Source organism: Epinephelus moara, chromosome 19 (genome assembly GCF_006386435.1).
Source record: "Epinephelus moara isolate mb chromosome 19, YSFRI_EMoa_1.0, whole genome shotgun sequence".
NCBI lineage: Eukaryota > Metazoa > Chordata > Actinopteri > Perciformes > Serranidae > Epinephelus > Epinephelus moara.
The window spans coordinates 10,483,269-10,496,490 of NC_065524.1; the positions used below are offsets into that span (position 1 = coordinate 10,483,269).

Here is a 13,222-nt window from a genome sequence, read left to right on the forward strand (position 1 = left end):
GGCAAAAATAGAAGTCCTGCGTATCTGTTGCGGAGGGCTCCGGACTGCCGGAGCTGTGACGGAGCCGGAACGCAGCACAGCCGCAGCCAGTGGAAACACACACATTGACTAGAATTGAATCCTATCGGCTCCGCTGCCGTGCCGGAGCGGAGATGCAACCAACACGCATGTGATGGTAATAGGCCGTCAGAGTTTGGGACAGAGTCTTTTACACCCTGGAGTGCTACCGGAGTTTCTGGAGTGCTCAAATAAACTAGCCTTTTTCCCAAACGCTACTCTGGTCTCCTGCTCATGAGGGATTCATTACAATATCGTAACATGGTTTAGATTTCTAAATAAACAATTACCTCGTTGCTAGATAGACCTACTCCTGAAAAACTTGTGTCTGCGCAAGGCTTTTTGTCCCTACGAGGCCACCGTCATTTACCCGACGGGAGGGGTGAGCGAGTGAGCCCTGCAATCTAGAATTTGACCACTGATGTCACTGTTTTCAACCAATTTTACACACTGGCCCTTTAACTGAAAATATGGCTGATCTTTGGCGGTCGCAAACTACAGTATTGTTATGGAAAAACTGTGTTGTCCAGAGAGAGACCCCTTCCCGTGGTGCTGAGGAGGAAACCCCCAGTACACAATGTACAGCCATCTGAGAGACAGCGAGAGTGATGGAGATGCAAGAGGGAGAGGGAGTGTGTGAAAGGGAAGAGAGAGTGAACCGTGTGTGTGTGTGTGTGTGTGTGTGTGTTTGTGTGTGTAAGAGCCAGGCGAGCAGCAGAGGTCATTTATATAACCACAGTGATGAAACATCCATAATTTAGCCCTTTTAAAGTGTGAACAAGACTGAGCTCCTTTAGCCAGACAGCAGGGTACAAGGAAAGCCATTTACTTTGAGAAGGCTAGAAAGACCACTCGACATCCTTTTAAACCACTTATTGAAACTCATTTTCAAAGCATTACTTTGATAGTGACATCTTCCATCCTAATAATTAAACTATTGATTTTTTGCCCTCTTTCCATCTTGTGATGCCTTCATGTCATTTATGAGCATGGCTTTTGTTTTGATAGTTAAATCACTCTGTAAATTGCTGCTTGAAGAATAAAGCCTATAATGATTATGATTATTGCTTTAGGGGCTGATGAGAATGACAGGTGCAAGTCACATTGTTACATATTCAAATAGAAGAGAGAAAAATAGCATTTCATGTGCATCAATTACCCCCCTATCACCCCTTCCCTTCCCCTACCAAAAACTCATTCACCCATTGCCATGGAAATGAGCCGCAGGGAGAAAGGGGCCCATCATCATCATCGCCGCCATGTCGGGCAATGAGCCCACCATCCTTTATTACGGGATGGAGCCGCTTCTTGAGAGCACTCTCAACTTCACCATGGAAACAGACCCATCGTTTAGGGTGGGGTGTGTGTTTTATAATCACCCCAAACCCCAAATACATTCACATTCACACGCACAAACACACATACACACATAAAGACAGAGCTTCCCAGTATCTTCAATGAATACAGCGGCCTCATTCAGCAGTGGGGGGCTGTCACATTAAGGACTTGGCCACAACACAAGGGGTAAAATATCTGACTTGATTAAACGCCTTGCATTAATTCTAAAGCGATATTCTGATTAGATTTCACACATACATGTAAAATTGTCCCAATGGTCAAACTGGTGCTTCACAGCCTTTCCCATCCCGACACTTCTACAATTAACTGGGTCTTTGAAGTGCCTGTACAGCCATAAACCCTAAAGTATGTTAATTTAACCCACTTTTTCCCAAAACACAAGTCGCAACTAGGGCATGAAATGAAGCTTTCCCGCTCTCCTGCGAGTGATTCTTACAGCAAGTGGGTCCAGAAACAGGAACACAAGCCCAGTTGGTGACTATTATAGAGAGGGAAGTGTGGAAAATGGACACAAAATGACCTGCCACTGGTAAAATATGTTTGTTTACAGGTGATAAAGGAAGTAGGACACAACCTCTTGCAGTCTCCTCGTATAAGCAGTGATATCAAATGGAGAACAGATAATGGTTTATATTGTGATGTTAGTGTTCTGATACAACATTGCACACATTAAATGCCTTTCGAAATGCTGCAGTAAAAAATAACTGCCTGCATTTCCACATTTTTTTTTAAGTTGAACACTTATGCAACCAGAGTGAGAGTTCTATCAGTCAAGGCTGTGCAAAGTGAACAACTGCATATTTCAGAATAAAGTTGTAATGAATTAAATGTGGTTGTATTTCTTCAAAATACCACTAATGTAAGTGACACTTTTCTCCTTGGGCCCACTTACAGGTTTATGTGGCCATGTTAATAGTTTTTCTAATCCCACTCCTGCCTGCTCCTGGTGCATTACTGACCATTACTGTCCGCTCCCACTGAGTGTGTTATCTACTCCTACAAAGTGTGTGTCAGCTCTCGCCTGCACCTGCAAGCATTCTGACCATACATGACCAAACAATAGACTGATGAACAGCATAATTATGCTGTAGTGCATAACAACATTCATAATTACAGTTATTCTGGTGTGTGTGGGATTCAATTCTATTATTATTATCTGTAATATTCCTGAGAAATTCCTCCAAATGTCTGACTTGTGTTGCTTGTAATGTAATGTCCTGCTTTTATCTTCTTTTCCACTTAACTTGTTGACGTCTCCATCCTTCATATGAATTAATCTCTGGGACCTTCTCAGATCTTTTTGACCACCCAGGGTTCGACATAAGCAATGGCCCGATGGCCCGGGGCCAATCAAAAAGTATGTTGGGCAAGTTGACTGACAGGTCACAGGCCCGCTCGGGCCAGTTACGCTGTAAGGTTGTTTTTTTTTGTCAGGGGAACAACTACAGCGGATTTTTATCCCACTTTTCTCGAGCCTTAAGTGTGCTTTTTGGCAAAGGTGCCCTCACCTTTGTGCAGTGAAACGCCGGAGGAGGGGAAAACGTGCCGGTGCGCTTGTGCGTCTCCGCCAACGCGGACACCGCACACCGCTGCCAGGTATATTTCTCTCCAACGTGCGTTCGCTGGCCAATAAACTGGATGAACTTCAGCTACTGATGGTGAAAACGAAGACTTTCTACATCTGCAGTTTTGTGCTTAACGGAGACGTGGCTGTGTGGATGGATACCGGAATCTGCGCTGCAGCTGGCAGGCTTCCAACTCTTTAGAGCGGATTGTAACACGGAACTCTCCGGCAAAACTAAAGGTGGAGGTATCTGTTTTTATACTAAGTGGCTGGTGTAATGACGTGACAGTGATCCAGCAGCACTGCTCGCCTTCACATGATTAAGAACAATGTGCTTCGCTCACCGCCAGGTGCGGCGCAGCGGCGCGGTCAAAGTTCAAATAATTTCAACTCTGAGCGCAGCGCTCGGGCGGAAAATCCGAGCGGTGCGTGACGCCAAGGGTAGCGGTGCCGCTTTGTCAGGCGTTGCCGCCCTGTCCATAGACAAACAATGGGACAGCCAGCGCAAAGTGGTTTTACAGCTGATCATGTGTAGAGGCCTTTACCCAGACTTGGCAACTTTAACAAAGGTAACCTCACCCATGAACTCCCCAAATACAAACAGTTTATAAAATGTCCGACCAGAGAGAAGAATATCCTGGATCACAGTTAGGCCTACACAACTGTTAACAACACCTATCACCCGGTCCCCCGCGCTGCACTGGGCCACTCTGACCACAACACTGTCCACCTGATTCCCTCATACAGGCAGAAGTTAAAGCTCTGTAAACCTGTTTTGAGGTCATCTAAGAAGTGGATGAGTACACAGAGGCTGTGACATCATCCATCAGCTTCTGTGAGGACTGCTGTACCATCATGCACTACGGTGAGGTATAATGGAGTTAAATGAAATGAAGTTAAATGAAATGAAGTTTTATAGACATTCTCTCTCTCTCTCTTTTTTTTTACTTGGGCCAGTAAGAATATACAAGGGGCCAGTAAAACTCTGAACTACTGGCCCAGGGGGCCAGTGGGGAAAAAATGTTATGTTGAACACTGCCACCTGCTCCCACGCGTGGCAGATTTGAAACCACCCTTTCCCATTTGTGTTGGGTCTCACAGGACAAGCGGAATCCCAATCCTAATGCAGTCTTCTAGTATTCGTACTTATCCGAGTACAAGTTTCATTCAAGTAAAATTTGCCAATAGCCGTGCTTCTGATGAAGGAAAATCCTCACTTGTATTGCTGTGTTCAGTCTGTTACTCTTGTGATCAAAAGGATCTGAAGCTCAATTCTGAGACTGATCTGTTAATATTTTCTAACAAATTATAAATATAGTAACTTCAGACCAACCCATGTCAATTTCAGGTTTAAATTAAAAACGTCTGGTTTAAACTCCACTGGTTCGATACGGGCACAGATAATGGTGTACTTGATCATCCCTACTAAATACACTAAAGTCAGAATCATTTTCAGGTCAGTTTTGTAAAGACTTTCATCTGAATGTCTGAACTACAGAAAGTTAACGAGTTCTTCTTTTTCTTATTTTGTATGGTAAACTACATAACTATGCTTCGCCAACACATTCTCACTCCCAACTCGTCAAATATGGCAGCTTGGTCAGTGGCCCAAGGCATCAAACTATGACGCTCCAGGTTTCCCTCTATTGTCAGTTTTGTACAACACAGGACAGCGTCTCAGTTTCTACTAATTAAATTAATACAGTGTCTTTTTAAAGTAAACTTCCAACGTAGGTCTACTTAGCTTCTGATTTTTGTTAGGGTTACACAACAAAAGTACTAGGCATCGGTAAATGACAATGTGGGAGTTAAAATAGGTTGGCTTCACTGGCAACGTGATAAGGAGTGATAATGATACAGCCTTGTTCAACCTGTCTCCTGTCTCTTCCTGCTCTCTGTGACCATCTGCGCTGTGTTCTCATGCAGTCAAACTCACAATTCAATTCTTCTAACTTATATTTTCTTTTCCGTTTCCGTTGTCAGACAACTGAATTAATATGAAAAAGCTGATTGAATGTGGTTCATAAAGACTACCTGTTAACAAGGCCAACAGTAATTTTCATTGTTGCACCGAGAAATTGGTCGAATCAGTATTTTAACGAACTTGCAGTCCTCTGTCAAAATAAACACAAATGCTTGGAAGGCTACTTTGCTGGCTCTCGGGCTGCTGCTCAAACTACAGGCCATACATTCCCCTTTTCGTATTGTCTGCCACCCATGCCGCCACCGTGGACACAAAGACTATAGAAGTGGTTCACAAGACAGACCCACTCCCCTCTCTCTCTCCCTCTCTCTCTCTATTTCTCTCTCTCTCTCAAACTCTGATAAAACATTTAAACTAGGCAGTGCTGATCAGTTACTAAGGTTTTTGTTACTTCACCTATTTCTTGCCTAAAATGTTCTTTAGGAACCTATTTTAGTGCACTGTTTCACTGTCATAGCAACAGTTTGTAAACTGGAAGTGGGCGCCATACTGTTTGCTGCACGGTGAAAACATAGGCTTAAAAAAAAAGAGTTAATGGTAAAACTAAGCAGCGCTGATCAAATATAAACCAAGATTCTGTTAGTGAACTTCCTTTTTCTTGCCGCAAATGTTGTCAGAAACATATTTTTTTTCCAGTATTTCAACAGTGAAATACTTCTATAACGCTACGGAGCAATGTTTTCAAGAGTGAGCCCTTGTTGTGATTGTATTGTGCACACGCACATGGATGAACTTGCACAAGCACCCCTGACTGACAGCAGGTGCCGGTAATGTGCTAAGAAATATAGCAATGCACCAACAAAGAAGACTGCTAGCAAGAATACAGGAATGTTAACAACACATGATGAAAATATTCAAATAAACAGTTTTGCAAATTAAGCTCACTTAGTGTCTTAGCGTGTAGCATACATTGTTGTTAATCCTCATTGTTTTAGAGGACCCAGGTGTGTTTATCTTCTCCTATATTTCCCTTTTTTATTAGTCTCTATCTGGAGTAAAAAGGCCAGCAGCGCTTTGCAAAATCTATATGTTCGATGATGCATTTAGAAATTGTTAAGACTAAAATTAAGTGAATGGAAACAAAAAGATGCCTCATTCCTGGCTGCAGCAATACAATTTTTGTATCTCCAAATTAACAATATGACTTAAATAGAGGTAAAGCTGGGACCAAAACAAGGTCAGCTGCTGCTGGAATAGAGGAGACAACATGGAGGAAAAATCCTGTTTATTCCCTCTGGACACAAGTGTCAATTCAGCGTGTCAAGACCATTACAGTAGGGAGAGACCGAGGCAGAATTGAAAGGGACACAGAGACAAAAAAAGCTGAAACAAACAGACAGGGGTGCTCCATCAATAAAAGTTTTTGAAATTGATTCAGTGGCTCCTGAAGAGTTCTTTTTTTTTTGGCAGGATGGAACATCTCTGAGACAGCATTTATCACCATGGGACACCAAAGCTATCCAAGCAAACCCTAAAATAAACACATAAAATATGTCATAACGTTGAAAGTCCTATTTTCTGATATTTAATTAAAAATTCAGTATTGGCCTAATTGTTTGGCAAACCAAGAAGAAAAAGCTGACTGAGAAATTGTGTAAAAATGCTTTTCTGGCTGGTCTTACTGTATTGTTTATATTTTCATTCCAGCACAGCCTGCTAAACTGAATTAAACGGACCAGAGGAACTGACAAAAACACACACACACAGACACAGAAGCAAAAGCAGAGTCTGTTTGACAGCTGCAGAGTGAGGTAACCAGAGACACAGAGGGATGGATGGAGGAACGGGAGGATGTGTGAGTGCTGAAGGCATGCTGCCACGTATTTGACTTATTGATTATGTGTGAAATCTCATCCACTCGACATGGCTGCAAGGTGTGTACCATTGGTTATTTATAGCAGGGCGTCCACACTCACTCTTCCATGCTGCGGTCGGGAATGTTTTATCAATGCTGTATCCACCAGCTCTTTCTTCTGCCAACACAGCTTACCCTCACCTAAGTCTAATACAATACAGCCTTGTACTGGGAAAACACAGGGTGACTGCATATTACAGATTTATGGTGAAAACCCCTGAACCAACCCTGACTTCTTCTACTGTGTTTTTGCTGTCCAGCGCTGGGGTTGACAATAAGGAAGCACAATGTACGGCCGGTTAACGGGCCAAGACACATACCGTGTACTCCAAATGTCACAGGTTTGAATCCAGCTTGTGACCTTTGGTGAATGTCATATCCGCGGTGCATTCGATATGTCCAGCTTTTCTACTGCTGCGTTCTTCAATTAGGCACAAATGCCATTAACATGCATGCATGCAGGAGGTTACGGACACATGATCAGTCCTCCCTCTAAACTGACAGCTACATCCACATATTTGTCTCATACTAATAATAAAAGCTTCTCTCCAGTTTTTGCTTCATGTTTAGATTGTTTTGCATTGTGCATACTTAAATGTTGTGACACTTTGCTATAGATGGAGGGGTTCAAACTATTTTTAGTCACTCAAACTGATTAGACCTCTCGCCTGGTTGAAGTTGGTTAGGGCCACTTTTGGGGAGTAGTGTATGCTGAGGTCACCAAATTTTATGTATTGACAACAATCACCGAGATTAAGGATGGGCAAAATATCAATATGGGAATGTATCATATTACTTCCTCTGTGATATGTTATTGATACTCTGGTGCCAAACAATAATAAAACACACAGGCGCTCTGAATGTTATCCCCTGCCAATATGACTCACCAGAGTCAACTACTAATACTACAAGTACTTCATGACTCCTTGTGGTGGCACATCAAATGAAAGAGGGCAAAGTAAATGGAAGTTAACAAACTTGCAGTGAAGAACCTCACAGCATAATAATCTTCATAAATGAACAGTATTTTCATGATTATTAAAGCCTAAATGTAATCACCAGACGTAAAAAGCTAACACTGGGCTATAAAAAACTACACCACGGTCACATGACCTAACGTCACCACCATAACAAGACTGTAAAGCCGTGTTCGGTGTTGCTTGGCATGGTGATGCTCTGTATCCCATTTAGCCATTTGTTAGCAGTCACCTTTTTTGAGATACACTGAAGCTTCAAACTTCGTGAGTGGGGTATTTACTGATGTGTTTTATTTTATTTTTATTTATTTTATTTTTTTTATTGATTTTACACAAAATAGCCACAACATTTTGTTTCAAGTCCATTCCTCCTTCATATTTGTGGCATATTACATAAAGCACCCAAACAAAACAAAGACAAACAAACAAGACCCATCACACACTACCCATAAACAAGGGAAAGAAAAGAAAAGAAAAGAAAAGAAAAGAAAAGAAAAGAAAAGAAAAGAAAAAAAAACAGTGATAAAACTACAAAACAAAATCCAAAATAAACTCATAGGATGGGATGACATAGTTCATGTCTCTCGGGATTATATCTATGTATACACCTCTTTATCTCTGTTAGCATATTCTATTTCCCACTTTCATTTTTAACCAAGTTCAGTCCATACTCATGCTAAGTTAGTAAATAAATAAATAGAAATAAAACAAATATGAGATAAAAAATAACAATAAAAAATCATCAAATCAGACTGCCTCGGGCACTCTCCAATTCATTGTGTCATACCCTTTACGGATTGTGTCGCTAAGGTGCTTGGGCAAGTGATTTATTAGTGGCTGCCATATCTTAGTAAAGTTGTGCTCATTTCCTGTGAGTTTAGCGCTTAGTCTTTCCATCGGCATTATTCTAAGGATTTCTCTATACCATTGTGTTACTGATGGCGGTTCTTCTTTAATCCAATTTAGAAGTATACACCTCCTTGCTAAACAAAGAAGTTTCTTTAATAACTTAGATCTTTGAGTGTCTATAATTTGTTTTTTTGACGGCAGCCCTAATAAAAACTGTCCAGGATCTTTACAGATCTTACATTTCAAAATTAATCTCAATTCTTTAACAATACCTGACCAAAATATGACAATTTTTGAGCATTCCCACAAATAATGCATATACGTTCCAACAGAAATTTTACACTTGGTACATATGGGAGACTTGCTGGAATCAATTCTACTTAAGATATGTGGTGTAATATGTTGTCTGTGTAGTATCCGGTATTGCATTTCTTTTAATCTATTACATAAAAACAGAGTGTGAACTTCTTGGATACATTCTTTCCAGTTTTCTTTTTCATAGCTCGTTTGAAGGTCCTTTTCCCATCAATCCATCACTTTATCTATATTTTGCTGGTCGTCGTTCACGAAATTATCATAAAAATATGAAATGAACCCTTTATTTTTCTTATATTGTATGATAGATTTCTCGAATGGCCCTAACAAAGTCTTGATCTGAGAAGATTTATCAACTGCATTAATAAAGCTACGAGCCTGGAGGTAAGCAAAAAATTCATCTACACCATATTTGTCTCTAACCATTGTAAATGACATAAGAACACCATTATCCTCAAACAGATCTCCTATCACTTTAATACCTCTATCAAACCAGGACTGAAATATCCTGATGTGTTTTATGTTGCAGAACAAAATGTTAAAGTCTCTTCAGTTTGGGTTAATCACAGAACTTATTTCAGGCATCTAACCACAAACCCATTCAAAAAACCCACTGACTTTGAGACAAGGAAGCAATGAGTAGTAACATGATAACTCATTTTCGGGTTTTAGGACTCATTCCCAGAGGAATCTATGGCAGACAGCGTAGAGCCGGACAGTGGGGGAAAACAAATCAGAAAGGCACCATCATCTTTAATTCAAAAGACTGGGCCCATTTGGCTTTTACAACACAGCTGGGGCAAGCAAAATCAACACATTCTCACTCTGACCTTGTCACATATTGAAGTTTGGTCATGGACTTTCTACGTCAACATACAACGTGCAAGGTACCCTGGGTGAGTCTGGGTGTGTTGGTTGTTGATGTTCTGGGACGCCGTGTCAACTTCAGCCTGTTACATGCATTGTCTATTTTCAAAATATGCTTCCGTTTTCACAGGAAATGTACAGTTTGCATACAGTCTTTTTCAGAATAAATGCACTACGTCGGTACATCACTGCGAATTGACTTTTTTTTCCAACAGCAAACACACATGGTTATGTTTTGCAAAAATACGCATGTGTTTGGGTTTAGGAAAAAAGAACAGGATTTGGCTTTACAATCTTACGGGAAACTTACACTGGCCTCCTGGGTGAGAGTCGGTGGTTGGTGGACCCATCCACCACCCCTCTTGCCCACCCTACTCAAACTTCCTAAAACTTTCATTGTTGTCCCGCCGCATTTCCCCTTGATGCCGACGGGTGCTGTTAAACAATAATGGTGACCAGCCGCCTATCGTGCCAATGTACAGTCAAAGAACAGCTTTTTTTTGTCAGTGTCTGATGCTAGAAGTCAACGACCAAGAGCCGGATTGTGATGACTTCAGAGTGAGACCCGGCTGGCAAAATTAACAGGTTATGCAAGAGAGAGAAAAAATTATTGTGCTGCATTCTGTTATGCAATGCCGCTGTTGTCTTGTAGTATAAATCCAGCGCACCCTTTACATTCACAGTGATGTGCTTAGTGTTGCCAACTTGGTGACTTTCTTGCTAGACTTAACGACTTGTCAGACCCTTGAGTGACTTTATTCCAATTACCCGCTGCCAATGCGATCTCTGCAGGTGCATTCTGTTGAGTTCTCATTATGTTATGAGGGGGAGCTCTAAGGTTGACTGCTAATACTTTTGAATATGCCGATATCATGAATCTGAATATGTCGATTGAAGAACAAGACAAAAATCCACTGGAAGGCGAGTCCTTCTTCCCACAGAGTTCAGGCAGCCTCACACCGTAGATTCAGACCGTGCCAAAGTATTAACTAGTGCTATAGAATGTTTCGCTGAGGATATCCGCCCACACTTGCATACTGTATACTGTGGGTCACAGAGAACACGGAATTAAAGCATATGGTCAAAGTGCTGGAGCCCTGCTACAGTGTGCCTTCACGTCTGCATTTTAGTCAAGTCTGTTGTGCCTGCCCTCTATAAATGAGCGCAAGCTGCAGTCCAGGAATTATCAACAGGTCAGAGTCTAATGATGGAGAATCAGACTACATTACTTACATTTGTGGTATTTATTTATTTTATTGGATATGTGCCAGTATTCAAGCGCCTTAACTGTTAAGATTTATGGCCACCTACAACTAAATTACTATGCATTTTAATTTGAAGGAAATTCACTGTTAAGTTTGTATCGTGAGTTAATCAGTGATTTTCACCCGTAATAAAGATGACAGTAGGTGATAAAGGTAACAAGAGAGTCAGCCACAGTGTGTACACACTGACACAAGCCTGATGGTGCATATTATAAAAAGCAAAGTGAAAGTTCAGGGTATGAAACAAAGTAGTTTGTTTGTAGTGGCCTCCAACAGACATCTAAAGAGGTGGGGCAGAAACCAAAGAAGGAGGAGACCTGACCTGACACTTTGGCTGACATCAATCAGCCTAAATAAGTAAACATTCATGAGTGGGTGCACTTAAGGCACTAAAGTCAAGTCCACTGGGGTTTATTTTAGTGCCATTTGGTGCTTTAGTATGGTCTTCTCTTACTTCCAGCAGTCCAGCCAGGACTACAGGTTTTTTGCGCTTTGCTGACTCAGAAGCATTTGATGCCCTCTTACCTCCAAATTTTGAAGCCACAAAAATGTATTCAGCACAACTGTTTCCCTCTACTAAAATTACTTTTTCTCAGTAGCTGATTTTCAGGTTGCTATTTATTAGAAAGCAAGCACACAGTTACTAATAAGCCATTCCAATTATTTTGTTCCTTTCACATTAAGGAATAAACCAGCTACAGGTTTCCCACAGTGATACTGTATGTTTTACAACTGTACTGGAATCTAACAAATATTGTCCATAACTTTTTTTGTTGTAAAATATGATTTTCTAGTATGTGTTTTAGTTATGAAATTAGCTGTTTCTGCCACATTTCAAGTACTTTACTTTCCATTTTTGGAATGCACACTAAATCAAAATTGGATGGTCTAGCGTATGACTACTGGACTACTGGCCTGACACCAGATGCTATAATAACTCTGTGATACAAAGGGTCTCTGTACAGTACATGACTCAAATAAAGCTTGACAGCAATAAACCTTTACTTTATAATGTCACACATTATTTCTCCTGCAATTATTACAACATCAGTCTAAAAATGGCATTACGTCATCCAGGATAATTGGTTTAATCTGACACATTAGGCAGTCATGTGAATATGGTTTGACAAGTTATTATATTGTCCGAGGGTTATTATATTGTAAGTTGGCAGAGGGTTGGTCTTACCCAGGCCCAGCAGGTCCACAGCCGGCTCTGTGCTTTCCTTGGGACTGGCTTTACACTCTGCCTGCAGACAAAGAGAAAGGTGAAAAAAAAAGATTTAATATAATGTCCAATTTGCCACAGCTTCTATGTGTTCTCAATTTTAAACTATTACAGTATATTGCAATTATGTGCAAGAATATGACATGTCTATTTAAGTTTGATACAGAAAAAGCGATTCTGACCTCTATTAAAAAGTAGTATATTAAATAGTCCAAGTCACCCACTGGCCATACGTTTTAGCACTGTTACAGAGTATAAAACTATTCCATTGCAGATTTCATTCAAGATGATTAGTTTTTGTAAAATGATTGCATTATTATGCAGGCCATAGAGTATGTCCTGCAATTATCCCAACCAATGAGTGGAAGTTTGGGGTGACAGTGTTTGATCTGAAGATAAAACAAAAAAAATCCAATACCCTGGATTTCAATGGAAAGTTTTCTTGTTTCAAGGGTCCCTTTGGAGTTTTTCATCAGCAGTGACACTATGGTGCATTGTTTTGAGTAGGCATGTCGGGACATGATACAATACATTTAGTAATTGATACAAATATCAGTAAAATTCCATGATTCTCAATACCTAATTGTATACTATAATAATAAACAAAAACAAAACAATAAATTCCATGCTTTTAAACATACACTCCTTCATTAAAACATTTAGATTTGATCTGCCTCAAATGCAAAGTACTAGTCTATGTGGTTTTATGAGATTTTATGGCTGAGGATACGTATATTAATATATACAGCCAATAGTATATTAACATATTTCTATGTAAAATGTCATGGCTGATCTCTGTGGCTATTTGCCCCACCCCTCCTCCACTGTGGTTGGATGGCTGGGTAAAAAGTGACAGTAACGAGTGCAAAGTTTTACCCAAAGTTGAACGTTTTTCAACTCTCAGC

The 13,222-nt window shown here is 40.6% G+C and overlaps 1 protein-coding gene across 4 annotated transcripts in view; it reads right to left on the reverse strand.

The window, feature by feature from the left end:
- The window catches only part of smap1 (small ArfGAP 1), a 151,417-nt gene that overhangs the window by 47,624 nt on the left and 90,571 nt on the right, over positions 1–13,222 (reverse strand). For all 4 annotated transcript variants that reach the window (XM_050070959.1, XM_050070957.1, XM_050070956.1 and 1 more), the window contains one exon: positions 12,279–12,339. In XM_050070959.1, the coding sequence (XP_049926916.1) occupies positions 12,279–12,339 (61 nt within the window). The remainder of the gene's footprint in view (positions 1–12,278; positions 12,340–13,222) is intronic.